Raw genomic sequence first — 27,640 nt, 5'->3', positions numbered from 1 at the left:
TGTTTCTACATAAAATGTGACGTTTCAAATTCAAATCCCATTAGGTTGTTAGAGTTCAGTTTAAAAAAAAATCAAGTTACCAATTCCTAACACCAATTCACTGGAGGGGAAAATGTGCTGTAAAATTATCTAAAAAGGGATTGTGAACAAGAGCTTCAGATTCTTTCTTTTTTTAATGGAAGGATGGATAAAGCATTATATTCTCACTTCCCACTGAAGCTTAGAGGGTCAAAGGGTGACACGCAGAGAAGCCACCTCTACAATGCTCCATTTTCAAGGTAATGTCATTATTTTAAATAAACAAATCAAGCATGATATACAGAAAAGAGACTACAAGGAGCTTGCTGGTGGTCAAGGTGACAGTCTTTCTTCACAGCAAGCATTGACAATACGTAGACCTAAGGCTTTTGTACACTGCTGGTGGTCCCAGAGGAGTTACTCTGCGTTCTACAGTGGTTAACTTTCTTTCAGTGAAAGTGGAAGAAAAAAAGTGCAATGTCAGAACTGTGTCATTTGCCTTTTTTTTTTGGAAATGCAAGCTTTATTAATGAATGCACTACCATTAAGCAAATTAGTATGTATGGAGGATGACAAAGAATTCAAAACATAAAAAATACTTTAGAAAACGGCGCGATGACCAGTAAATAAAAACCAGGGTGAAGACGAAGTAAAATCAGAAATGAAAAAACACTCCTTACCCTAAATACCATCTGTCGACAGTTTGTTTGTACTCATATCCCCAGAAGTATAGTATTTTGTTAAACCGGACCAGCAGTGACTTAGAGTCAGTTTTTCCACCACCCTTGTCGGCTGGTTTCATTAGGATACCTTGATTTTTGCTTCGAGACATAAGTTCTTCCTTCTCTATTTTGGTCAAATTAAAATCTTTAAGTGGTTTGTCTTTATTCATGTTCATCATTGGTTAGTAAACACAATAGCCTTCTTGTAGCTTTCTTATGATGGGTGCTTCTTCTGCCCCTAGAACTTATTCATGACTTGGTTTAATATTTTAATATCTTGCACATTCATAGTTTTATGAATATTATATATATATATATATATATATATATATACACACACACACACACACACACACACACACAAGTATGCTAAATCTACCCAGCTCGAGGCCACAATTAGCCGTGTTTGGCATGACATGCACACTCATTTTGGGTGCCTTATTACTTAAAAGACAAATAGTATGCAATTTGGATTGTTTCAATGTGATCTTTCTTCCTAGGATTGTGGCACATACAAGTGGCTCAGCCTACCCGTCTTGAGGATCACACTTTTCAATTCCAGGCACTGAGAGGTTGGAAATGTCAATGTTTGCCCTATTTTTTACCTGTTTGTTTTACTTTAAATCTGTTTAATAAAGTTCCCACCCAGGTGCCTCAGTTGGGGAGGGATGAAATGTGCAGTGGCCTCAGTATGCCATGTGAACATGCAACAGCAAGAGGATTCCACCTCTGTGAGGTGCCTCTTCGGGCGCACGCATAACAGAAGGCAGATATGACTGCATCTAAGTGACGAAAAATCTCACAAGAAGAGATTCTTGTTACCAAGACATTGTATATAATCAGGAACCACGGCTTACTGAGCGGTCTTGAGGGCATAAGAGCGGTGAGAAAAGCCACAGAAAAAAGCAACAGTACATCCTCCATGGAAGGACAGCAGGAGGATGAAGTAGTTACTTTCAGTAGTTATGGGCTATAGGCCATCATCGCTGATGCAGTAAGTAAAGCCTGGGTGGAATCTTCAACAAAATTATAAAAGAATGATGTGATCAAAAAGGAGGCAGAAAGGGGAAGTATTTTCAATGTCCCCATTTGCACGTCATAAATGAGTTAGGTTTCCATCTAAGAGGTTGTGCAGGATAACTTCTTTGCTTCTTTGCCCAGAACAATGCACCAATGTTGGACACGTTACTGTTTAATGAAGTGGTAAAGATTGTGGTACTTAAAGAGTGGAATGGTATTGATAAATATTTTTTTTAAGGGTTCTGTCAAAACGATCAAAACGATAGCCATTGAAGGATTCTGAAACAAACTTTCTACAGATGCTGAAAGGAATTCAATTGGGCGAGCATGGCGTCTTCTTCTTTAGCATCTAAAGAATCACCCTTGCTGGATGCAACAGACAAAAGTTGAAGGATTATTGAAGATCATATGCAGGTTCTTATTCTTTCTTTGAAGGAGGCGACCTATAAAGCATATGTGACCCAGGCCTCACTAAAAGATTTCCATTTGGTTTTGGACTATCGCCAGGAAGGGAATAACTCTGCAGGCATTTTAGGGAATATGGACCTTTTATCCAAATTCCTGCCTGGTGTATTGTTTAATATGTTAGTGGCCTCTTCTACGTCGGTGGGTGTAGACGTATCAGGAAGAAGACGCCTGTGGCTTAAATTATGGAAGTTGGACTCTTTATAGGGGGATCTAGTTAAAAAATGTCCATTTTGGGGCAATAAGCTATTTGACTCACAACTGAATTATTTAGTTCAGAATTCAGCAGAGGAAAATAAGATGCTGCAACTTTTCAGCCCTTCCCCTTGAAAAAATATTTTCTTTAAAATAAATCAATATAAGGGTTAGAAGAGGGAAAACAACCCTTTTGTGGCCGTGTTCGAGGTTGGGGGCTGCACTGTCTGAAATGTCCTGACTATAGACCTCCATTAATAAACAGCAAACTCCAAAATCCTTAATACCAGAGCATTAGGGTGTGTGTGTATGTTGGCAGGAAGCAAAATACTGTTTTCCTCAGTGAGAAACTGACAAGTGGGTCCTATCCATGGCAAGGAGGGATATGGTATGGAATGCCACTGCCCTCCTACTAAACTTTGGTTGGTATGAACTCAGTTACCAAAGGTCGGACACAAGAAAAAAGCCATGTTAGCAGAGGGAAAGGACCTGCTGGACAAGGGCGCGATAGAGGCAGTCCTGGAAACAGAGTTCTATCAAGGGTTCTATTCAGTTATATTTCTAGTTCCAAATGTGAAGGGAAAATATTCTCCTGACCTGCAATTAAAGGCATCAGACAAATCTGTCCAGTATGTTCCCTTCAAGATGCTCACCTCAAAGACAGTAATCCTCGTTAATTTTGAAAATGAAAGCTTTTGATAACCTTAGACTTACAGGATGCTTACTTTCACATGCCAGTACATCCATACAGCCAAATATTCCTGTGATTTCTGATGTACAATCATCACTTTAGGTTCACCGCTCTTCCTTTCGGACTCTCATCATCCCAGGTGGTCTTCAAGAAGATATTGGCTCAGGTAGGTACAGCTTTGTACTTTGCGGGAGCTCAGCTATTTTCATATCTCTACGATTGGTTAGTTATGAAAATATGATATGACTTGTCTTTTTGTTGTTGTTTGTTTTTAAGGCTGAGAAGATGGGGAAGACAGAATGTCAACTCTTGGAATCACTGGTTTTCCTAATAATTTCTTAAACATCATAACTAAAACCAGCACAGCAGAGTCATTTTCCACACAGAAAGGGGCAAATGTTTCTCCAAGAGGAGAATGAAATTTTCTCATCAACTAATTCTTCCAAACGCTTCCGCTCATCTTTGGTTAATAGTACAGGCGTTAATGGCCTCAATGGCAGTGGTTGCTCCATGGGCTTGAAACTACCTAAAACCTATGGGCAAACACTTCTTAGATCATTGACCTCCAGAGTCCCAAGACATCAGTCACTTGGTACCTGTTCCATCAGAGAGAATTCAAGATGTTCAGTGGCAGTTGATGCCACAGAACAAAGGCCCTATCCAGAGCCCTCTTCTCTTGAAAATCTCCACAGGTGCAGGCCTCTGGGGATGGGGGTGCAACTCTATATTTGATGGGAATAAAAAAAAACTTTTGGACAGAGTCTGAGAGTTGGCAGGGATATGGTACAATATTCAGGGGGTTCGCTCAGTATATTGTGGAAAACCCACCTCTCAGAAGAAAAGAGAACCAAGTCGCAAAATGATACATAAATTGTCAAGGGGGAACGAGAGACAAATCTCTCTGCTTTTCTGGCAAGCTCCATTTATTCATGGGCAAAGGCACATTTGCTTCCCCATAAGGGCGATACATATTAAAGGGAAAGGCAATACTCATGCGGACCGATTAAGTCAAAACATACTATTTTGATAGTGCTTCAAATCAGCCAACAGGCATTTCAGATGTTGATCGAACATTTCAATCATACTTGGTTAAACCTAGTTGCGTTGCAGTCAAAATCCATGCTTCCTCAATTTTGTATAAAGATCTGGTATCAAGAAGAATGGGTAGGGTAGATGCTCTAGCAATTACACGCCTAGACAAGTTATTCTGTATTTCCCTCCAAATCCCCTCCTCCCACAAGTTTTGAAGAAGATTTGGGAAGAGAGATTGTGCATAATTCTGAGAGCTCCTTTTTGATCCGGCAGGCAGTGGTTCCTGACATGGAGGTTGCCATAATGCAGTCAGGTGTTTTTTTCCTCATCATTCTCCTTCAGTGTAATTTCCATCCCTATCTCAGAAGTAAGTTCTGCAGCTTGGAAGTTGAGAGGACTGGGATGCAATAGTGAGGGTGTTGTGAGGATTTGGCATTAGAAATGCAGGCTCTCAGAAAACAGTCCACCTTGAAACCAAATGCAAAACCCTAGACCAGAGATATCCAACCTTTCTGATAGGAAAGCTATTTCTTATCAATGAAAACCACCCCGAGTCACTGTCTGACATGGATATTAATTGGAAAAGAGTTAATAAAGACTGAGGGCCATATGTATGAACACATTTTCCCATAGACACAGAATGGGTAAAACCCTTTGCTACATCTGGCCCTAAGAAACTTGAACTCTGTCCCTCGGAAGTCTGTACTGAGTTATGCTGCATCCGTCCCATAGCTGCTTAGTAAAAGGTTTGCCCATGAGGTCCCAAGGATCAGTTTTGTCCTTTTCTTCTTGTTTATGAGTTTCTTCTTGTTTGTGACTCACCTCTCAGAGGCAAGCATATCCCTGGGGCTGGTGGTCCTTGTCATCAAAGATGTGGGATGACACTACTCTCTCTGTAAGAGCCAGGGCCAGAAATTCTTCCATTATGTCCAAGGGTCCTGAAGACCATTGCTAGACGTCCACAAACAATCAGGACTTGTAAGCCCATCTACATGACATACTTAGCTGGGAAGGATGGTTAACAATGCTATATTTTGCAAAGTACGTGAAGACTTCATAACTTTCCTCTAGTAATCATATCTACGGATATAGACGTCATGCAATCATAAAACACGTTACCAAAGCGGACACGGCCTCAACATGTAAGCGACTGTGACAAGGAAATGGCACAAAGGTAATGAAAATGATTAATGAGTAAATGATCATTAACCATGAACAACGCATTTATTATTAACCATGAAGTAAATATGTCGAATATGCACAATTGTAGTCTAATTTCCCTAATACATATGGGCAGTGTGGTCTGTTAGAAACCTGTGCTACAATCTAAACTGGTTCACTTCAGCCATTTCACACTTCAATCAATAGTTTATTCGGTCCAAATTTAGGCCATTTTTAAAAGTAAACATACATACATAGAAATAAAAACCATAAACCAATGTATAGTAAAAGAAAGGATAAGAAGGGGTCGTATAGCTAAAATATTTCCATAAATAGTTGTAAAAAGAAGAATACTCAGGGTGGTCTCCGGATCTTGCCCTGTACATAATGCTGGACACTAAAATAATACTAATCAATTATTAAAAAGATAAAAACTGTTCTAGAACCAATCTAATCGATTATTAAAAAGATAAAAACTGTTCTAAGACCAATCACTATATAAAATCAGACATTAAAACTCCAGAAAATAGCACAGATTAAAAAAAAAGAAAGTTAAGAGGTCGGGCCATAAGGAATGGTACCCATGATTGGTCAGTTCTATTAAATAGATTGGTCAGAATAGGATATAACTTAGCATTTATAAAATTATATAGTTGTGGTAACCCACTAAACAGCATACTCGGGGATACAATCTAATATCCATGATAGGTCTCGGTTTTCGTTAGAGTCCCAGACTAATATGATCGAATGCTGGTTTACTGGCTGCTAGACCGCTCTTCAACTGATGGATTGGGATCTGAAATAATCCTGCTGCGAATTTTCCATGCTGCTGCCAAATATTTGGAAACAGAGCACACTGTCAGTATGGAAGTATCATATTTACATATTCTGAGTACACTATTGCGAGATGGCGAGGGCAGTGTTCTGCACAGAGGGGTAATCCACTTCCCTCGAGGACATTTATACAGAGGGCAAAAAAATAGAACGTGTTCATAAGTTTCCTTACATAGGTGACAGTTTATACATTTGTCCGATGGAGAACTGTTAGTCGACCAGCCGGCCGTGAAACTGTTGACTGCCAATGTTCCGTACCTAAGTTGGAGTAATAAGGAGCGAGCGTGGGCTGGTATAGGGAGGTCCAGGAAGCTTTCAGACAGAGGAACATGCTTTACCAGCAGGAACTCTGCTGTCAGCCGACCTGAACTATTTGAGCCGAGGGATTCCTCATAGATCTTTTCCCAATAGTGGTCTTTGATCAGGCGTTTAGCATTGCCAGGAATCATCTCGGGATTCTCCCAATAATGGGATAGACTCAGTTTGGTCCATGCTGCTTTCATCTCCCTAAGCCACCGTACTTTTCCCCATCCATGACGAGGTGGCAGTAGTTCTTTAACTGCTGCCCTGTAGGGTTCGAGTTCATCCGTTTTCCATAGTCTGACCCAGTACAGGAGTGGTCTTAGATATGCTATGTCTTTGATACTGTGTAGACCCAGGTCCAGTCTGAGGGGGAGCATTGGTGTGCCCCTCCCCAGTCTGGCTATGTGTCTGAAGAAGTTATTTTCTTTGGTTTGAAGAGTATCCATTTGTCTGTGGGATCCCCAAAGTTCTGCTCCATACAGGGCCGCAGCACGGATTTGTACTTTGTATATTTCAGAGATGAGGATCAGAGGGGGGCTTGTTGCGGTGCTAGCTTTACGTCCTATTACTCCACATCTTTGGCTGATTGTTAATGCCCCTTTCCTTATAGCTGGATCCCAACCGCCCTTGTCAGATAGTCTGATGCCCAGATAATCATATTCCGTTACTCTCTCCACAAGGATTGAATCCATCTTTGTGTTTGCGCTGAGCTTCTTTTTCCTGGCGCTGTATATCATGAGTTTGGTTTTCTTAAGATTAATGTCTAACCCAAAGTCTCTGCAGTATGCACCGAACTGGTTGACCAGATTTTGTATTCCCATAGATGATTTAGACAGAAGAATAGTGTCGTCTGCATAGAGTAAGCAAGGGACTTTGGTTCCAGCCTGCATGGGGGAGTCATTTGTGCAATTTACTAAGTACTTGATACAGTTATTAATATATAAAAGAAAAAGAGTTGGGGCCAACACACACCCCTGTCTGACTCCTCTCTCGATAGCCACTGGTTCAGTAAGATCACCATTCTTGCCATTCCTAATTTGGGCATAGGTATTCTCATGTAGTCGGGCGATAAGTTTCAAAAGGCCATGCGGGACACCCATGTTGGCTAGTGTCAGCCATAACTGATTTCTAGGGACCAGATCAAACGCGGCTCTAAGATCGATAAAAACTACATAAAGGTTACCCCCTCCTACTTCTACAGTATTCCATTTTATTGTTAGAAATCTTAGTACTTGATCTATGGTACTGATTGCTGGTCTAAACCCTGCTTGTAAATCAGAAATGGCATTGTTTTCCAAAATCCATTCCTCTAGACAAGACAAAGTTTGCTTTGCAAAAAATTTTTGGAAGTTGTCGAGTAAGGAGATTAGGCGGTAGTTAGCAGGGTTAGAGGGGTTGCCTTTCTTAAAAATGGGAACTCTCTCTGCTCCTAACCAGGAGCTCAGAACAGGTGCTCCTGCAGCTATCACATTAGAGATGAGGTTTAAATATGGAGCCCAAACATCTGGGTCAGTCTTGTAGAGATCACCTGGTATTTTGTCAAGGCCGGGGGCCTTTCCCCATTTAAGTGAGACAATCGCAGCCTTGGTTTCTGCCAGGGAAAATTCAATTTTGGGGGTCTCAGTGGTCATGATGTGGGTCAGTTCCCTGGCGGTGGCACCAATGGTCCCAAGATATAATCGGGAAAAATGATCGGTCCACTCTACAGGGAGTATTGAGGCGCCAGGCAAACAGTTAGGTTCATCGCTGGCATCAGCCACCAATTTCCAAAATTTAGAGGTGTCGTTTATTTTAGCAGATTCCAGAAGGGAGACCCATCTTGATTCGTCCCATTTCCTACGGGCTCTAGCTTGTTCCTGTTTATAGGCTTTCCTAGTTTCCCTTATAAAGTCTATCTGACCTCCTCTTAGAGCTCTCAGCAATTTGTGCTGTGCTTCTCTACATGCGGCGTTGAACCATCTTGCATTACATTTCTTTTTAGGTTCTCTCACCGACTCTTTGGTAAATAGATTTTTTAAGGAGTTAAAAAATTGTGTGTGGGCTGCTATAAGCCCACCACTATCTTCTGGAAATTGAGATATATGGTCCATATGATCTGCCAGCTGCCTATACGCCGTTGTCAAAATGGTTGTGTCAGTGTTCAAGGATTCCCATCTGACATTACGTCTATTGTTGGACAGTGCGAGCTGTTGTCCGTAGGTCTTGGGACAAGAGACTTCAGGAAGGGGTAATAAATTCCTAAGAGATAAAATCAGTGGTTTGTGGTCACTTTCCTCATGTTCTACAATGTTCATGTCGACCATATGGCCCCACAAGCGGATATCGAGCAAGATATAATCTATTTGGCTCTTCTGTGACCCGCGCCTAAATGTAGGGTGGAGATTAGGGTCCGAACGGGAGCGACCATTACAGGCCCGCAAGCCATGTGCCAGTGTAATGTCCATGACCTGGTGAGATAATCTATTAATTTTTGGTCTTTTTCTTGACACCAGCTGGGGAATACCCCAATAAGCGTCTTCATCTTTATATAATTCCTGGGCCAGCGAGTAGGGTTCAAAAGTGGCATTAAAATCTCCAGCAATGAGAATAAAATGAGAAGGTGATTTATAAGTAAGAAAACTATCCAAAATAGTCAGTGCGTCGGACTCATACTTGCTGCCCAGACTCCTATTGTAAATATTAATTATTAAAAATGGTTTCTCTCTAAGGGATGGTATTAATAAACCCATTAAATCAGGGCAGCCCAAGTCAATTATTTCAATCCGACATTTAAAAGAGCAACTGAGCCATATTAGCAGGCCGCCTGAGGGCCTCCCTGAATTCGTCTTAATTGCTGGGACCCAGTAGCTTTTATAGCCAATTCTATATTTGGGTTCCAGTGCCCATGTTTCTTGGAAAAGACATAGATTGTGTTCGTCTATAAATTTGCCCCATTCAGGGTTATTCATTTTGTTCTCCAAGCCTGCAATATTCCAACTAAGGATGGTAACTAGGCCGTCTATTTTGTCATGGGGAGCTTCAGCCACAGAGTTCTCTCTTGGAGATCGGGTACCGTGGGGAAATTTTATACCCTTTTCAATCGAATTTGGAATTCCTACTACGTTAATGCCCGGGGTGTTTCTTGCCCCATCTGAATCGGAGAGTAACCTGAGCTGTTCGGATGCCTGGAGTGGGGGCGGGTCTCTGTGTTTGCTACAATCTGGTAAGTCTGTGACTAAGTTAATCTCAGTCACCATACGCTCCTTGTCTGCACCCCCGATAAGGATTTCAGAACTCTTGGATGGATCTAACTGAGCAAGTGCGGGAATTGGGATAGGGTCACTAGTGTCGATGGTAAAAGTATGTTCAGCCGCATGATTGTTTTGCCCAACTTCATAAGTTTCAATTTTCCCAGCTATAGGAGACTTTTTATCCTGGTTGTTTGGGCCTTGGGAGTAGGGTAAACTGTACATAGTGCTTACTTTTAGTCAGTCGTTTTCAGAAAGTGTGGGCGAAGAAGCATTGCAACTTGGCCGAAAATCAGGCGACGTCTGTGCCCTAGAAGGACCTCTGGGTGAGATTGTCACCCCCTTAGTGCTTGGTACAGCTATATGAGGGTAGAAAGCCTGGAGCCTACAGAGTGAGATTACCCCCCCTAGGGGGTTAGAATGACACACATTTAGAGAAAGCTGTTGGACAAGGGAAGGCGTATCAAAATTAATAACGATACAATCCCCTGTACCAGGGTTTTTGAGTGGGCCCACCCAACCCACCCTCCTCACCATCAGTATTGAGGGTATCATATGAAAGGCGAATCTAGCGTGTCTGTGTAACCAATGGATGACCTTGTTTTTCAGTTCTGTGAATGATTCGGAAATGTTGGACTTGAGCTTAGGAACATTCGTAATAACTAGTACATAGGGGCAAGCTTCCGGTGGTAGATGTAAAGTTCTCAGGTTAGTTCCTGGATCCCTACACGTCTGGGCTGCTGGAATATTGGAATGGTTCCTGTGCAGTTTAGTGCCCATGTTTATGGAAGAGGCAATTTCACCTGGCCGCCTTGGGTAAAGGGGGTCACTTTTTGGGTGCCAAGTTTTAGGGGGATTGGCCAGGTTAGGTGTGGAAAGCTTCGCTGGTAGGTGGAGAGAGTCAGAGCAAGGTGGTTGAGGCTTATGAGCCGTACTTGGGGGTAAAAGAGGAATACTGGCACTGTTAACAGGGGGACATGGGAGAGAGTGATATTGCAAATAATGCAGGTCCGATGAGGAGGAGGAGATTGGCTGGTTAAATTTGATGAGAGCGTCGAGTTTCTCCTCAATGGCTGATAAACGGGTTATTATAGGGTGTAATTTTTTTGAGAGCTCATCCTTTATAAAGTCTGTAATGAAAGCTGTGTCCAGTTTGCCGTAGCAAGTAGTTTCGTCAGGTGTGCAATCCTTAGATCGAGTAGACACAGGATGATTGGGGGAGTCCAAAACTCGGGGCCGTTTGTTCTTTAGGTTCACCTCCCCTCGCTTCCTTTTACCCTTTGAGCTATGTTTTGGGGAGGATACGGGCCTGTTTGACATAGGCTGGGTAGTTTCTGAAGGGTGCATAGCTCTGCCCGGGGGTTCTGTATTGGGTGTTCGGGCAGTTAGGATGGTTAATGGTGGTGATGCTGCCGGGGTAGGCTGGGGAGCTGGTGGATAAAAAGATTGTAATGAGGTTTTCAGTGGAGCGTCAGTTGATGGTGGAGCGGTTAGACGGCGCTCAACCAGTTCAATTTCTTTTTCTAATGCCCCTACCGCTTTTTGGAGGAAGCCGTCTAAAGTCTTGTTGTTGGCTACTTCTTCCAAAGGCTTCCCCCCCTTCCGTCTACCCATCTTGATTTGGTAAGGTACTCAGGACCAACCCCAAAGTTTAACAATCTATTTCCAGAGATGCTCTTCCTCGCCCTTTCTCACCCTATCTTGCTCTATCTTGCTCTACTGGAGTTTTTATTAGGAGAGACTGAGAAGCCTGAAGGGCCTAGAGAACTGCTCACCTATATTACAAGAGTGACTGGGTGGGTAAAAGAAGGTCGTCCGCTGGTCAGCTGCCTTGGGGAGTCCGGGTGAGAATAGTGTGGCCCGGCCCGGGCTCCTCAAATCATGCGTTTGGTTTAGTAGGGTTTCTGACCTTCGAGACCTCCCGGGTGGTCTTGGCAGCAGCGTGCTTCCTGTATGTGAAAGAGGGGTGGCCCAGCCCAGCCTCTTTCGGGCAAGGACGGGCCCGCCCTTGGCCCGGGCTTCGCCCGGGCGCCGCCCACGCGCGTCCCGCGACGGCGGGAGCGCGACTCAAGTTTTAAAGGGCTCCTGCCCTGGCTGGACGGCTCGCGTCACTCCCGGGGCTTCCCTGGCCCCAATCAGCGCTTCCCGCGACGGCGGGAGCGCGACTCAAGTTTTAAAGGGCTCCTGCCCTGGCTGGACGGCTCGCGTCACTCCCGGGGCTTCCCTGGCCCCAATCAGCGCTTCCCCTTGTTGGGAGGCCGTACATATCGGTGCAACAAAGTTTGAACTAAGAAAACATTAAAAGACCCAAATTCACTCAAAGCTCTGTTTTTTAATAGAACCCAGATCAGTACGACTATCAGGAAGGAGCGTCGCCCCCCCGGCTGGGCCAGCAGCCGAAAAATAAAACTATAGTTTAGTATCGTGTTATTTTTCTGCTGCTGGCTCAGCCACCGGTGTAGGGAGGGGTGGGAAAGAGACTTCCACGCAATAGTGGCCTTCACAAAGCTGTTTAACAATCGCAGACAGTTTTCACATAGGGTGGCCAACCCACACTGTGTCATTAGAGACACAGCTTCCATTTCTTGCACTTTAACCTATGTATCATTGCTATTAGATGCCCATGTCTAAATAGTTCAAATGGAAAGAAAACAAGTCTACAACACCCAGAATGCACTCGGTTGTCAGATGAAAGTAACCACAGAATCCACTTAGCAAACCGGTTTTATCTTCTTCAGTGGCATTACACACCTGCATCATGAGCTCACAATCACCTTACTGATTACTTCTTGAAATTCGGACAGTGCAACACATGCAGAACCCTGCAACACTAGAGTTACTGTCACATTTCCAGTCTTATTTTTTAAGACCACGATAATTAAAGGACACCAAAAACAAGCCAGCGCCAAGTGATCAACTTCGGAGCCCTCTTCGATGTATACTCACGTTCAGACAACTGGCCCTCTTTGGGGACTTTGGGAGTCCACAGTGGTGATACAATGTGGCACGCACCTTTTCAAAATGTTGGGACGCTGCCAGCCAGGATACATTACTCTGTCTGCTGCCAAACACCAATCCACGTCAGAACACCAAATGTCTAATATAGGTGTCAGCAGGCTTGTCCACGTCTGGCTACATCTGTGCAAGCCACCACTAGACCCACATTAACCAAACATCTACTCTATCTTGAGATCTCTCGTTTGCACTATACCCCCAAAACTGTTTTGGCCCACAACTCAAAAGAGAATCCAACTATTGTGTGCTCCAGGTGTATTATTCCTGGCAAGGAGGACAGTAGTTTAGGGACACTGCCAGATTATGGGATTTGAAGCGCCCTTAGGTACACAGACTCTTTCTTGGGCATGCTGCTTCGTGGGAGTGTCCGCGTTTCGATTCCAGTTCACAATATGCTACGAATGACAAAAAATGTGAGGGCCGCATGATTTTATTCTAAATTCTCTGCTGCTGCTGGATGCCACGACGGCCGAATACCAAGGCAGCCTTGCTCTTGATTCCATCTCATGCTTCTTTCACCCACCATCAAGCACTTCCTATATCTAAATCACTCCTGCAGGTTCTTTCCTTTTTGTTTTCTGTCCTTCACACTCTTACCGTAGTCAATCTGATATTGAACAATAAGGCCTGGTGCTAGGCATCGTAAATTAAACAGTTGTATTAGTTACCTTTCTTAAATCTTTATTTCTGAGTTTCAACTATAAGGGTCATACCTGCATTTCCCCGAAGGTGGCGCCAAAGGATAACACAAATACAGTACTTGGATATATTTTTCTGTACCTTTGTTGTCATTTGCTGCTGAATGTAGAATAGTTGCTAAACTCTGCTCGGTCTCTGAAGAGTAAGGTACCTCTCGTGATCACGTTTTTGTCATGCGGTTCTCGGCTTGTTAGTAGTTTTTTAAAATTCGTAAGTAATACGATTCTGCAACTTTTTTCATTTCTTTGCTATTATTTTCTATTGTCGCTTTTACCATTTTCTTTGACTTTTCAGTCGGTTTGTATTCAAGGTTGATCTTGTCAGATTCACAAATATTACATTGTGGGAGTGCGGATTTTTATGTGCTGAGTCTGACGGTTTAATAGATTAATCAATCCGTTCCAGGGATCTTTTTCACCACAGGGTCACAGGTTTAATCTTCACGGGCCCACTCTGCGTTTCATCCTTAATAGATCGATAGCAAGAGTACCATTGCGTTTTATGGCAAATAATAATTATGTATCTGTTACCAGTCCCAACAGATTCCATAGGGAGTTAACTTGAGCTCGACGCTTTTATGTCAACGAAAGAGTACATGACCGCTTGATTTAGCTACGAATAGTTCAGCATATCGATGACTGGGACTCTAATCCAGGTACAATCAGTGCTTTAAATGGGAAAAAATAAGTGCAGGTACTCACCAAATTAAACCATAGGCTGAGAGTGGGGTTTTGGGGCGGAGTTTGGGGTGGAGCTAGGGGCGGGGCTAAGAGGAAATGCCTTATAAACAAAATTAAGACTTTCTCAGTGCACAATTGTGCACGAGGATACAGAAACATTTCTACTATCTGTATTATTATTTTTGCATGTGCAAAAAGATACATTTAGCAAAGTTTTTCAAATTTCAAACGCGTGCAGATTGTTTCTGCACTTATGGCATCTGAACAACTTTTGAATTTTCACTTATCCACTGTAATGGATACTGTTTGCAGTATGAGAAAGAAACCTAGACAAGAACATACCATGATCCCATTCTTGTGGACAGATTTTGCCTCTCCTTATCTAGATTGTTACTGGTTATTCAACTTTGATGTTTCCTTTAAAGTAGCTTTTGTAATTATCTTGAATTCAATAATGTTTATTCCCCTAAAGTGGTAGTTGTCGGTTTAAAAGTTATGAAATAATGATGCACATTGATGTAAAGTATTTAAAGAACAAAAAACAAAAGTTGTGGTATTCCATGTGGTGACTAAGAAAATAAGCATGGAAGATTTATGTAGTTTTTTTATTTCTTTACTTAATTATTTATTTATCCTATTATGTTGCAAGCCAATTGACTTCCTGGCAAAGTTGAAACTGTAGTCACAGTTTCTCCTGTGTGCTTTTATTTGTATTTAAATGGCCCAGGAGCCTCTTGTGAAGATTTAACATGAATAGACATAATTGATTCATTTGTTTTTCATTTCAGCATGTAACTTTGTAAGAGGACAAGTAGTACTTCAATGAATGTTGGCGCCAAGCTACTTCTTCAGAACGTGGAACCCCTTTAAAGTGATGCATTTTAATTCATTCCAAAATCAAAAACTGCAGGTTTTCCATCTCCTTTTCCTTCATTCTTCCTTTTCCTTCCTCTCTCATCCTTTCCATCAGTCCCTTCCATCCTCCTTTCTCTAATTATATTTCTGTGACTCCCTGTCTGAATCTTTCTGTCTTCTACTTAATAATGCTTGCATTCACCCCTCATTCTTTCTTCTATCACTTTTTCTCATCTGTCTCGGTCTCTTTCATTAGTACCTTTCCTCCTCACCGTCTCCAACCCTTATCCTCAATCCTGTTCCTCCCTTTCAGCCTATCTCCAGATTGTTTCTCTTCTCCTTTCTATCTCCATCTCCTTTCAAATGGTATAAATGTGCACATGCAAAACTCGACTGACATTCATTCATATCATATACCAGAAAGAGCTTTCTGCCAGAGAATCAGTGGCAAACAGTATAAGCCTTGTCACAGGGGTCAAACACCCGGCACATGCATTTCAGGGCACTGGTTTGTAACCCTATTTTCAGGGACACTGGAATTATGGAATTCTGCAGCTCAGGCACTTTCCGTATAGTAATGAAATTGCTCCATTTGTCACATAAACCATTATCTGCTGCATAATCTGCAGATTATACCCAAAATAATTTTTCCAGCTTAAACGGTTCAAAAGTTGCTAAAAACATGGTGACAAATGCTCCTGTGCAGTGGAAGGCCCTTCGCAAAGGTTTGCTGATCATCTTTGAGTTTCTTATTGCTGTTTTAGGGTAGTAAACTGGTACTAATAAGGTGAAATCCTTTCTCATACAGTGTTACTATATGTGAAAATGAAAATATAGTGTAGGAATACCATCATAAAACGTGCCGCTTTAGGCCTCCTAATTTGCCTCTTCTTGCTGCATAATTTAGTTATTTCTGCCGCATAATTTGGTCCTCCTCAGCACCATAATTCCAGTGGCCCTGATTATAGTGCAAAACATCCTTTTAGAAAACACTAGGGCTGGACGCAGAACGAAATGCACCATGCTGCAGCAGAACCAATTTAAAGCATGACCGTGGCTTACTTTGGGCACAAGTGCATCACATGTTTAACGGTTAAAATATCTGAAAAAAAAAGAATGGTGCTGGAAGGGAGCTTAATTGATATTTCACAAAGGGTTACTGTTTGATGAAATCATGCCTTATTAGGTGTTGACAAATTCCATCAGCATGGAATTTGGCTCTTCCTGACTTCACTCCACACTTTATCTCGTTCTCCTCTCATTCTCTTCTCTCACATATTTCTCTCCCTCTCTTACAGGGCTCTGAGGAAAACTAAATGCAGCTTCAATATTTGTCCTTGTAAAACTGTGTCCACACAGAACTGGAATGTTTTTTTCACCCTGTCTTTTGCCTTCCAAACTCTACTGTAGCACAAACCACTTATATCCGCTAAAAAAGCAGAACAGTTCACACGTTGGATTTAATGTCCTGTTTAGCATGGGACAGGCAATGGTCCCTGCATCACACATGTACAATAGGATTAACTGCACATGGTCAATGGACCCTGCACTGTGAATCTCTTTACGATGAAAGCTGTCTGAACTGCAGGGAGCCCTGACAATGCAAATGAGCTTTGAATAACACTGATACGCGACTGTGGAATGTCGCGCTCACGTTCTCACTGTTCCTCTGAGTACCGGTACTCTCCTTTGTGAAGGAGAAGTTCCGGAACCCAGAGGGTTAAAACTGAAAAGTGCCGGTACTCAGTACCGGTGAGTACCGGCCCATTTAAAGCACTGGGTAAAACTTTGTAGCAATTTAGAGGCGGGTGTGCAACAGAAGTCGTGACATCAATCAATACGCTTGTCAAGGCCTAATGTATCAAAGGGTTTTTCAAATTCGGTGTCTTTTAGGAAAAGCTTTGGTACATAAGGGCCTTAGTGCTTTACTAGAAAACGCATTTTGATGCGCTCACTGGCAGACTTGCATAAATGTATACGCTTTGTCAAGGCTACTAAGCGCTGTATAAACGCAATTTTAGTATGGCTGGCAGTGAGTGTAGCGACATGAGTGGTTCACAGCGGGTGGGAAGGCCCATCACGCCTCTGAATTGTCTCAGAGCGGCCCCTTGGAGGCGTGCCCTCCCGCCGCTGCAAAAAACTTGCAATTGACCAGTTTCAAATGGTTTCTATTGTGAACAGTTCAGTTTTTGTTTTTTATACATTTACCTTCATATGTCCTTACTAGGCAAGGTCATGGAGCGCAAGGTTACACTCCATCTCCAAAGCAACATGGTGAGAGCGCGCAGGAGCTTGAATTTACACCCGTGTCCCAAGGGTCAGGAATAGATAATTGAAGTTCAGTTCATGTATAGAGTCGTTGATTACAGATGATTGAGATGAGATGATCGCTTAAACAAGGGTTGGCGTTAAGGTTTGTGATATGTTCTTAGGCCCCAGGAGGTGCTCCCTTTCGATTTCCTACAGCTTTTGGAGTTTTTCTTTTGGCATATGGCACTCTTTGACGTGGCTCCCTTTGTGGATTGGTGTACAGCAGATAAAAGATTGCTGGTTATGTTTTTTGATGGGTCCTGTTTTGGACTGAAGACCCTAGAGAGGTGACCTGTTCTAGCTGCTGTCTGCAGGAACAGATGTGACATGGGGAGTTAGGTGGTTCGTAGTGGGCTGTTGGCTCGGGGGCCATTAGATATTAGTTTCTCAATATTACATTTATTTTTGCAGTTTTTTATAGCGCAAACCTGACTCGGAGATACTGGAGTGCTTTACAAGAGCACCAGTTATATTAAACAAGGTCATATTATTATTATTTTAGGCACCTGGAGGTTAAGTGATTTGCCAAGAATCACAGGATGTTGAGCCGACTCAGAGACTCGAACCTCGTGCCTCAGTTTCATAAGTCGAAGCTCTGGTTGTAATGTCACAATCTATCCTCAATCAGTATATGTACCAGTAAGGATATGCCACAGCTGGTACATGTCACAGTATATGCCGCTGTCCACTTTTGTTTGCTTTCTGCTGACATGTACACCACCGAAGAAAGCAGAATGTGGTATACTCCATTAAATCACAAACAGTACTACGTCGTTAGGTCGATTCGGGAGGGAAAGTGAGCGTAGCTAGGCTTCCAGGTCTGCTCTCAGCACAACAATCTGAAAACAAGGTCAGCATGTAGTTTGTATTAAATGCTTCAGTGTTACCACCTACTGTCAAGGAGGCAGTAGGTGTTATCCTTCAATGAGTGTCTCAAAAACGTACTATGCCTAACCTTAATACTTGATAGTGAGGCCTGAATCCCTCCATTGCCAAATTCACAGCTATCTGGAAGTGAGTGAGGGACAAATGATGGAGGCTTGAGTGGACTTTTCTGTTACTGAGAGAGGATAGTCAGCTAGAAGACACCATTCTGCCATTTGCTCATCTACCTTCAACCAGGCCAGGCATCATGCAGCAGACCACCTTCAGAGTGTATATAATACTTTACACCAGGAGGTTATTTGGCACACACACACTGGAACCCCAGTTTTGCAATCTGTAAAATGCTTTCTAAACACTCCGGGCAGAAGGGCTATGTTGGCCCCAGCTTCACTGACAAGCACGTAGTTGATTGTATTTGGCTATAGCTGAGTAATATGATTCACTCATAAGATTTTGGACCTGATTTAGAGTTTGGAAGTTACTGCATCATACAAGTGCCCAATGCCCCATCCACATTATTGCAAGTGCCTCATATTCTGTAGCATTTGTAGTATGGAAAACCTGATAGCCCTCACTGTTTTGATGAGGTGGTCTATCAGCCAAACTCTACATCAGGACCTTTGTACATAAACATATAATCGATCTATTAGTCTGCATCCTGGTCTTGTTACACATCATCGTTGAGCCCCTGTAACAGTTTTATCAAGGACTGTGTAGCCCTGCTATTCCACTGCAAAACCACGCAGCTTCAGCCTCATCATTACTCGAGATGCAACATCAGTCAGTGTGATCTTCTGACTCTGATGCCTAAAAGAAGATTGGTTGCAAATGGGGATCATCACAAAATATATAGAGCCAATCTCAGATGTTTGTTGCTCCGGACCATCACCTGACCATTAACTCATTTGAGGCATGCCAGAGGAGCTAACTGCATTAAATATGTTGTGGTTGAGGGCCAGATAGATGGCAAGGTATGTGTAAACATTCTTACTAATTAGCATATCTAAAGGTAAAATTGTTCCTAAGGCTGTGTTGTGCAGGACCTCTTCTATGATGCAACCTATCTGTCCATTTACAGTGTAAACCAGCCCTGAGCCATCTGCGGCCCTTATGCTCTGCTCACGTTCACAGGATGGAGGGCTGTGAGGGACATCATGCATGTACGTTCAAGGCTTCTCAGTCCACCCTTGCTTTCTCTTGGTTTGACCAGTGCAGAAGATAAAAGTACCTGGAATGCATGAGGAGAGTACCTCATAATTGACTTGTCAGCAGAAAAGACAGGTGCAACCTGACTGAAGACAAAGCAATGCCTTTGGTGTTAAAACCAGTGGGTCCTTGTTAAGTGGGCAGAACGGATGTCCACAGTGTCATTATCTGTAGAGAATTGTAGGTCTGGATTAGTTTGGGAATCCTTGTCTGAAAGTAAATGAGCAAACTACATGGGGTATGGGATTTCTCCTCACTGAAACGAGAAATCTAGGTGGGTCTGGTGACCTGTGTGTGTAACAGTACCCAAACAGTCAGAAAATGCACAATGAACACACACGTCTACATCATTGGTGTTGTCATACATTCTACATCTCAGTGACTAAATAGCACAGATATGGCTAGGGTGGCGTGTTATTGGCTGTTGTAAGTGGTCAGAATGACCATTACCCTTCTGCTGGCCATGGCCTCAACCTTCAGCGGCAGACATTTTTACCCTTGTAGATCGTTGTGTCCCCGACAAAGAACATGCAAGTGCCATAGTGTCATAGGCAGAAAAAAACAACATCTCAGCTTAAACAGCATGCCAACTAATGGGAAGCTGCTTTGGCAAGCCATCTGATAGCAACTGTTGAAAGGCTGGCTCCATAATGAATACTAAGATATAGAAAGTAAAGCAACACAAAAATGGTAAGCTACTGAAGGAAGAAGTGGCGGGCGCTACTGCACTATGCCACCGTCCAAACCTCACATCCCAGCCAACGACCTCCATATTGTTCAATAATCTTACTGAACTGCCATTAAAGCAACAGAGGGAAAGCAGGGAAGTGGTAAAGTCAGTTAGCAGTGATGAAATAGGGGACAAAGAGAACATTCCAAGCAACGCAGTGCGCGCCAGACCATCATGTACCTGCAGATGATGATAAAAAACTTGATGAGAAGGAGTCCCTGGCAGAGGCCAGCCTCGGCCGACTCCTCGCTGGAGAACCTGTGCACACAGTTGCCCAGTTGCTGGCTGAGGACCTGCAGGACATCCCGGGGCAGAAGGGGTATCTCAGACACTGAATCTTCTGGCCTGTAAAGGAGAGCAAGAGGGAGATGTTAAGTTACCCGTCCGTATTACACAGAAATGGGGTAAGCATGGCAGGAAAAGACACCATGAATGGTTAGGCAAAGCTCGTTGCATGCAGGATATGCAGCCTCTCTCAGTTTTGACTAAACTAATTCACAAGAAACAATTTTCTAATGAATATGTGATAACACAAACATTTTTTATGACATATTCAAAATGCAATAAGGATGTTTATAATAATTCTAATGAAAGGTAAACTTTCTTTAAAAAAACAATTAAACAATTGACATAACTTAATAAGAACAGAACAACCGTGCTGTGACATATCAGTATTTTTACCCTCAATTTCCATGCCTCCGATTGCTCCCTGACAGTTCTCTCGGATCTGGCAATTCTCATAGGGCACCCCGTTTAATCTGGATATTTTCCATGGTAAAAGTTCGATTTTAACCAAAACTGATTTTTAAGGAGTTAGAAAAATGTTTACTCCCCTTCACCAAACCATCACATGCCTCGAAAACATAGTTTGTGATTTACAGAAATCGTAATTTTTAAAAAAATCCAGTTTTCTGTCAGCCATACTACAAATATATACAGCATGGTAAAGTGTTTCAAAGCCACAAAGCATTTTGTTCAAAAGCTGGCATCTCAAAATCTACTCACTGGATTTACACCAGTCCACAAAAAGCAGGCCCTCTGACTAAAATTCTGCTAGGTTGACTTACATCCGTTCAGCAGTTTTTGCTGTAGCTGGGAGCAAAATTTCCTATGGGAGCTAAAATGGGTAAATATGTTTAAATTCCCCCTTTTGCATCGAACCCCACAGCCAGGCTGACCCTCCTCTTCCTCTCTTAGCTTCCGTTTCCCTCCATTTCATGAGGCTTCCTTAGCTGCCGGTTAAAAAGAGTACTCAATTTATCGTCCTTTGCTTTGCCTATCAAGTAATTTACAACGCAGGCGGGATTAACAAATTTAAATTATATTGTCCTTCACGAAAACTGATGTCCACGTCTACCCTATCAGTCCCATTTATTAAGACGGGACTGAGCGGCCGCCCTGTCTCGTTCCTGGCTCCTCAACATTGGAGCAACCCTCCTTTACCCTCGGAGAGAATTCCGGATCGCTTCCTTTTCTGGAAAAACTCCAGACCTGGCTTTTCAAGTAGCCTTCTGTTATTCCTTGTGTCTGCTGTTCGCCTCCTACCGTGTACATCCCTCGGGTATCCGCATGCTTTAGCTATCAATAGCGCAGTAGAACGGCCTTTGCATCTTGGTCAGAAATTGCCTGCACTTGGCCAGATGTGGTAACGAGCTCCACCAGACCTCCACATGACAAGCACAGCCACTAAGACAAGACAGAATATTCTCCATGGAGAGCTTGAGTGTGGGGTGACTCGGTGTTTGGCTCAGCAATCAGGTCAGACTGTGTAGCACAATTTAGTTTCGATATGCAAGTCCCACTGTAATCATTGATTACATAAAAGGAGTTTTAAGTTACTTTAATTATGGCTATGAAATCTGGGCACTTGACAAGAAGATGAAATGGTCGGGGTGTATGGGGAAGACCAGGGATAAAGGAGGCAGACTACAGAGTAAAATCCATAGCACAAGAGTGGGCGGAGTGATAGGGGTGCAATAGTTGCCTAGGTCCACAGTGCATCCTATAGTATCAATAAATTGAAAGATGTACACAGGTTCTGCTGCCTGGATATTCTGTGAGTCACTAAGTGCAGCACCACTTTTCTTAAATATGCCCCCACATGCTTTAGCTGGAGGTGTTTGGATTACAAGTGAGAGGGCGTAGTCTGGTTGAGCCATTATGCCTCTTAAAATGTGAAATGAAAGGGGGGTTGTTTTTCTGCTTCACAAAAATAAATGTTTTTCTTTAATGTGGTACAAGGTAAATCATACAAGCAAAGGGTACAAATGAAGTTAAGATTTTATGTATCCTATATGTTACTATCATGAGAGAATGTTTATGTTACAATGATTCAGACTTATCATTCTTTATAATCATCATATATTTGACATAAGAGACATAGGGGGTCATTACGACCTCAGCGGTCTTTTCAGAAGACCGCCGAGGCCGCGGGAGACAGAATACCGCCATTGCCGGCGGTATTTCTGTCTCCCTATTATGACATTTCCGCTGGGCCACGGACGGTAACAGTGTTACCGTCCGCTGGCCCAGCGGAAATGTCACATCAACATTGCAGCCGGCTCGTAATAGAGCCGGCGGCAATGCTGATGTGCAGCAGGTGCAGTAGCACCCATCGCGCATTTCACTGCCCGAAATTCGGGCACTGAAATGCGCAACGGGGCTATGCCTGGGGGCCCCTGCACTGCCCATGCCAAGTGCATGGGCAGTGCAGGGGCACACCAAGTCCCCTTACCGCCAGCCTTTTCATGGCGGTGTGTACCGCCATGGACAGGCCGGCGGTCGGGGACTCATAATCCCCAGGGCAGCGGTGCATGCACCGCTGCCCTGGGGATTATGACCGCCAGGCGGAATCCTGGTGGCAAAGTGGAGAGGCTTTTCCGCCACGGTCATAATTGCTGGCGGAACAGCGCCAGCCTGTTGGCGGTGTTACCGCCAACATACCGCCGGCCGCCAGGGTCGTAATGACCCCCATAATTTGGTAACTTGAAAGAGTGTGCACTTGGCCAGAGTGAAGGCCTATACAGATATTTTGTGTGTTTTAACCTTCAATGTGCATTCTGTTCTTGAAAGTTTTTCTGAAGCTGCAGGTGTCAGGATCAGAGACAGAGGTACTAAGGGTGCTCATTGTTTGCAGCTTTAACTCTTGTGAAATTTCAGGCCGTGAAGGTGTACCCAGGTCGACACTGAAACCCAGAAGGCCAAAAAGCCAATTAAGTATGTTTGATTTGTGGTCATGTTTTCGAACAAGAAAGAGTTTTGCTCATGAGATAAGCCTTTGGATGAACAAGATTTAAGTGTGGTTTAGTTAGGGGTGAGATTCAGATTCCCTCTGCCCTTAGCTGAGAGCGGACCTATTTTGATATTTCTCCTGAATCTCAATCCGGCTTCATGCTGCCATACCTCTCTTGATGGAAACTTCTCCAGAAGTTCTGTTGTGCCAACTACTTTCCTGAACCCCTAGAATATTAGTATAGTTAGGATTTAGATTAAATAGTTAGGCAGGAAAAAATGGATTCATTATCAAAGTATCAACTGCTTTTCCTTATTTTATTCATTATTGCTATTAAATTAGTGGTCGTTTACATGTTAGTTAAATTTCATATGGTGCGACGTTTTGATTCGCCTTTGCTTATTTTGTATATCTATACAATGATTTTGAGACTCAAATATGTAACTTTGAGTCTAAATAAAGCCCTTTCAACTATAGGTTGGTCTCAAAATGTACCTTGAAAATATTTTGAATAATTTGATTTACTGTCTCCTCACCCTTCCGAGCAGAGAAGAATTTAGAATTATGGCCCAGAGCTGGATCACAAGTTACCAGACAGCAAGAAGGAATGCACTCTCAGAGCTGTCACAGTCTCCCTTTCCCTTTCACCCTACTTTCCCACCCCCCTCTAAGGGGATGAACTGTGGCACTCTATGAGTTTTCATTAGTTGTGAGTGATAGGTTAGTAAGGAAAATGGGTGTGGAAGAATCTAAACTGAGTAAGGCCGTACCTACAGAGACTCCTGGACATTTATATGGCAGTATATCAGTATGGCAAAAGCATATGTTGGTTTATAGAGAATTCCTTTCCAGAGGAAGGCATCTTTGAAATGGAACGGTTAAATAGCCTCAAGAAAAGACTGATGAAGCTTAAAAATAAACAAGCCTCAGAGCAATGGTTGGCCTTCCTGAACTCATATGAGAAAACTGTAAATTTCAGGTGAGGGGTGTTCAGAGCACCCAGGGAAACAGATGCCAAATTAGCTACATGAAGGATAGAAAACAAGATGGTGCAACCCACAGTACGTTTGCTCAAATGACTAACAATATCTTGTAAGACACTGAAGAAAGGGGTAAAGCCTTATCAAATATTTGGTATTTCTCAACAACAGAAGCACGCAATTGGTTGCACCCAGAAACGGTGACGTACCAGCTTATTATGGGCAGGCTGAAGGGTTGCAAACAGAGACAGCGCAGGCATGAGAAGTGCAACTGTGCGCAGCGAGCAGCAGCACGGCAACCAGTAGCGTGGCGGAAAGTAGTGCAGCAAGTGCAAGGACTAGATGTGAGGCTTGCAAAACAATTCCTCATTAACCACCAAGACTTAACCAGGACTGACATGATCTTGACAGATGCCCCACTGCTCCAAAGCATATAATTGGAATGGCAGGGCACGGGACCAAATATCACCCGAAATAATCTGAGATCGACTGCAAAGCAAAGGACTCAAGACTTTGAATGCATTCACTAACATGACATACTAGCTCAATTCCCTTGTAGTTATGACAGTGACAACTCTATTGACTTCTCCAGTGCTCAACCTGATGCAACAGTATGCCAGCCTAGGAGAATGGACTTGAGGTACCATTTATATCTCTTGGTCTGATCTATTGACTAAAAATAATTCCCAAGTTTTGATAAATTCAGGGAAGAATTGCAAACTATTTTCAAATGCAATAGGATTGACAAAAGTCAACTGGTGTGTATAGTTATGCAAAGATGGAGTCTCACCTCCTGCCCATAGTTGAACTTCTGAGCCCAGAAGGGAAAATCCTCCCCACTACCTGAACCTGTGATGTGTCTGGAAGGACCTCTTCACTGCAAGTTTGTTTGGTTGGTTCCTTGTGTGGATGTGTATCGAAAGAATGGGTGGCGGTCCTGAAGAAGTCAACTGCACAAGGCCACTGCCCACTTCTGAATTAAGTTTTCTTTTTACAAAGTCAATACTTTCCTGCAGATCCTGTACCACCACAAACAGGACCCAAACCTTTCTTCATGCTGGCTGTGTTCCCAGGTCCTTACTGATTCCATTAGAGCATGCTCATAATTCTGATTCCTTCCAAATGGGAAGAGCAACATGCTGATCTTCACCTGCATGGGCACTTTACCCCTGAATGCAACAACTGGACAACCCATATTATCCTTGAGGGCCCAGCTGTGTCCTTTCCAAACCATAAACTGCTATGCCCTGTTATTCACTGAGCCTCATCTGCTAACCTCTGGTCTGTGAAGGAGGAAATGGCAGCATCTTCATGGGCCGCTGTCACTTTCCTAAGCGAAGCGACCCTTAGTTTTCTAGTTGTCACCCAAGTTAAGATTCCAAGAACTATTATCTGTTTACACCCAAAGGGGTGTTTACTGTCAAACTGTGACTATATTTGTGGCATTAGAGCTAGCATGTAGCTACCAAAAGACCGGTCTAAACACTGCTATGCTCAAAATGTTGTGCCGGTTATCAGAGATTTTGTCGCACACATTTCTGCTGTGTCTTTTAATAAACACTTTCATACTCAATTGTAATGCAAGGTAGTTTTCTTCGAAAATCATTAATTACTTCAAGCACAAAACAAACATGGAAAACATCTTTAACTGCAAGCGGTCACATGCAGTCACAAATGGCAACTAAAAGCCACACGTCAAAAATGTCACCAGCATCTAGGGACAGATAGAGGCTGACTTATGCTGCTAAAAACGGTCAAAAGAGGTCAAAACAGCCACATGCTGCCAGAAACCCAGATACAATCACAAATCTCGAAAACAGTTACAGAATCCAGAGGAAGCCCCAAATGTTCAGAGTCAGTCGCAAATTATCAGAGACGGTCACAGACTGAGGCAACTAAAAACATCCAGACACTGTCAGAAACGGTCAAGTGTGCCAAAGGGCCAGGCGCCACCACAGTCTGCCAAGCACTGCCACAAACATGCAGGCACTGCCACAAATGGCCAGGTGCTGCCACAATTAGCCAGGAATGGCCAGGTGCTGCCACAATTAGCCAGGAATGGCCAGGTGCTGCCACAATTAGCCAGGAATGGCCAAGTGCTGCCACAATTAGCCAGGAATGGCCAGGTGCTGCCACAATTAGCCAGGCGCAGCCACAATTAGCCAGGCGCAGCCACAATTAGCCAGGCGCAGCCACAATTAGCCAGGCGCAGCTACAATTAGCCAGGCGCAGCCACAATTAGCCAGGCGCAGCCACAATTAGCCAGGCGCAGCCACAATTAGCCAGGCGCAGCCACAATTAGCCAGGCGCTGCCACAAAAGGCCATCAGCAGATGAGATTGACAAGCAACCCAAGCAATAATAAGGTTTAGGCAGGCACAAAGACAGTAATTAATGACATTTTTTCCAATCGGTTGCACATTCTTTCACTGCAGATTACCCAGACTTCCTGTGAGACAGGAACCCCTCCTTTCCCTGAGACCAAAGATGTCAGACCTAGCGTGCTTGTAACATTTGCACCCATACAGTGGGTATTAAAGCAGGAGTAGTGCAAGCATCAGGAGCGCAGACTGTGGGGCATAGAAAGACCAGGCTTTCTGGCCACAGAACCGGCCCAAACTTGTTAAAACAAAACGTACCACACACTGATCTGTCAGATAAAACCCATCGAGGACTGCCTGGTTGCCCTATAGGACAGTCCGAACCTGGAGAAGTGCTACTCTTAAGTGTTCACAGCCTCGGTTGTCATTTAGTACACACGTGCCACAGTGAGAGCTCGTCATCACTGATGCAGTGCATTTGTGGAGCGAGCAGTGAAATTCCTGGGTTTTTATCACGGAAGGTTCTCAATATTGTTTGAGATTGTTATTGACCCTTTTGGGGTCCCTTTTGTCAAAGAGACTGATAAGAAAAGGCATTGCCATTTTAGGTGTGTTGAGCCCCGTTCGTTAAGTCAGTGGTGAAGCAAATGAGGACCCTTTGAGCCTGTGCATTCCTTAATGAGTAGGGAGAGATTGACAGTATCAAATAACACTGAAAGATCTAGACGGCCCAGGGTCAGGGTGCAGAGTTCTTCATCTGCTGCCTGGTGTAATACAGTTTTTGAACTGCAGCCCTGTTTAAAACCGAACTAAAACATATCAAAGAGTTCATTGTTTACATTGTGTTGGGGACTTGTGATGCAACACAGCTCTCAAGAACCTTTGACGGAGAAGACAGCCCTGTGGCAGGACATTAATTGTTGAAAACCCCGCATCAAGTTTCGTTTTCCTCAGCATAGGTGTGACAACTCATTTTTATGAAAATCGGGGACCATTCCTTGTGAATCTTCCTTCCAAAGTTTCGAAGGGTAATAAGTGGTTTTAGGCCTTTAGCAAATTT

The 27,640-nt window shown here is 43.3% G+C and overlaps 1 protein-coding gene across 6 annotated transcripts in view; it reads right to left on the bottom strand.

Moving 5' to 3' along the window:
• Positions 1 to 27,640, bottom strand: part of NBEAL2 (neurobeachin like 2) — a 646,515-nt gene that overhangs the window by 308,838 nt on the left and 310,037 nt on the right. For all 6 annotated transcript variants that reach the window (XM_069210922.1, XM_069210925.1, XM_069210923.1 and 3 more), the window contains exon 3: positions 20,229 to 20,393. In XM_069210922.1, coding sequence (XP_069067023.1) covers positions 20,229 to 20,393 — 165 coding nt within the window. The remainder of the gene's footprint in view (positions 1 to 20,228; positions 20,394 to 27,640) is intronic.

Source organism: Pleurodeles waltl, chromosome 10 (assembly GCF_031143425.1).
Source record: "Pleurodeles waltl isolate 20211129_DDA chromosome 10, aPleWal1.hap1.20221129, whole genome shotgun sequence".
NCBI classification, from domain to species: domain Eukaryota; kingdom Metazoa; phylum Chordata; class Amphibia; order Caudata; family Salamandridae; genus Pleurodeles; species Pleurodeles waltl.
The sequence above is the reverse complement of the archived record's forward strand: the minus strand, read 5'-3'. Positions and strand labels throughout refer to the sequence as shown.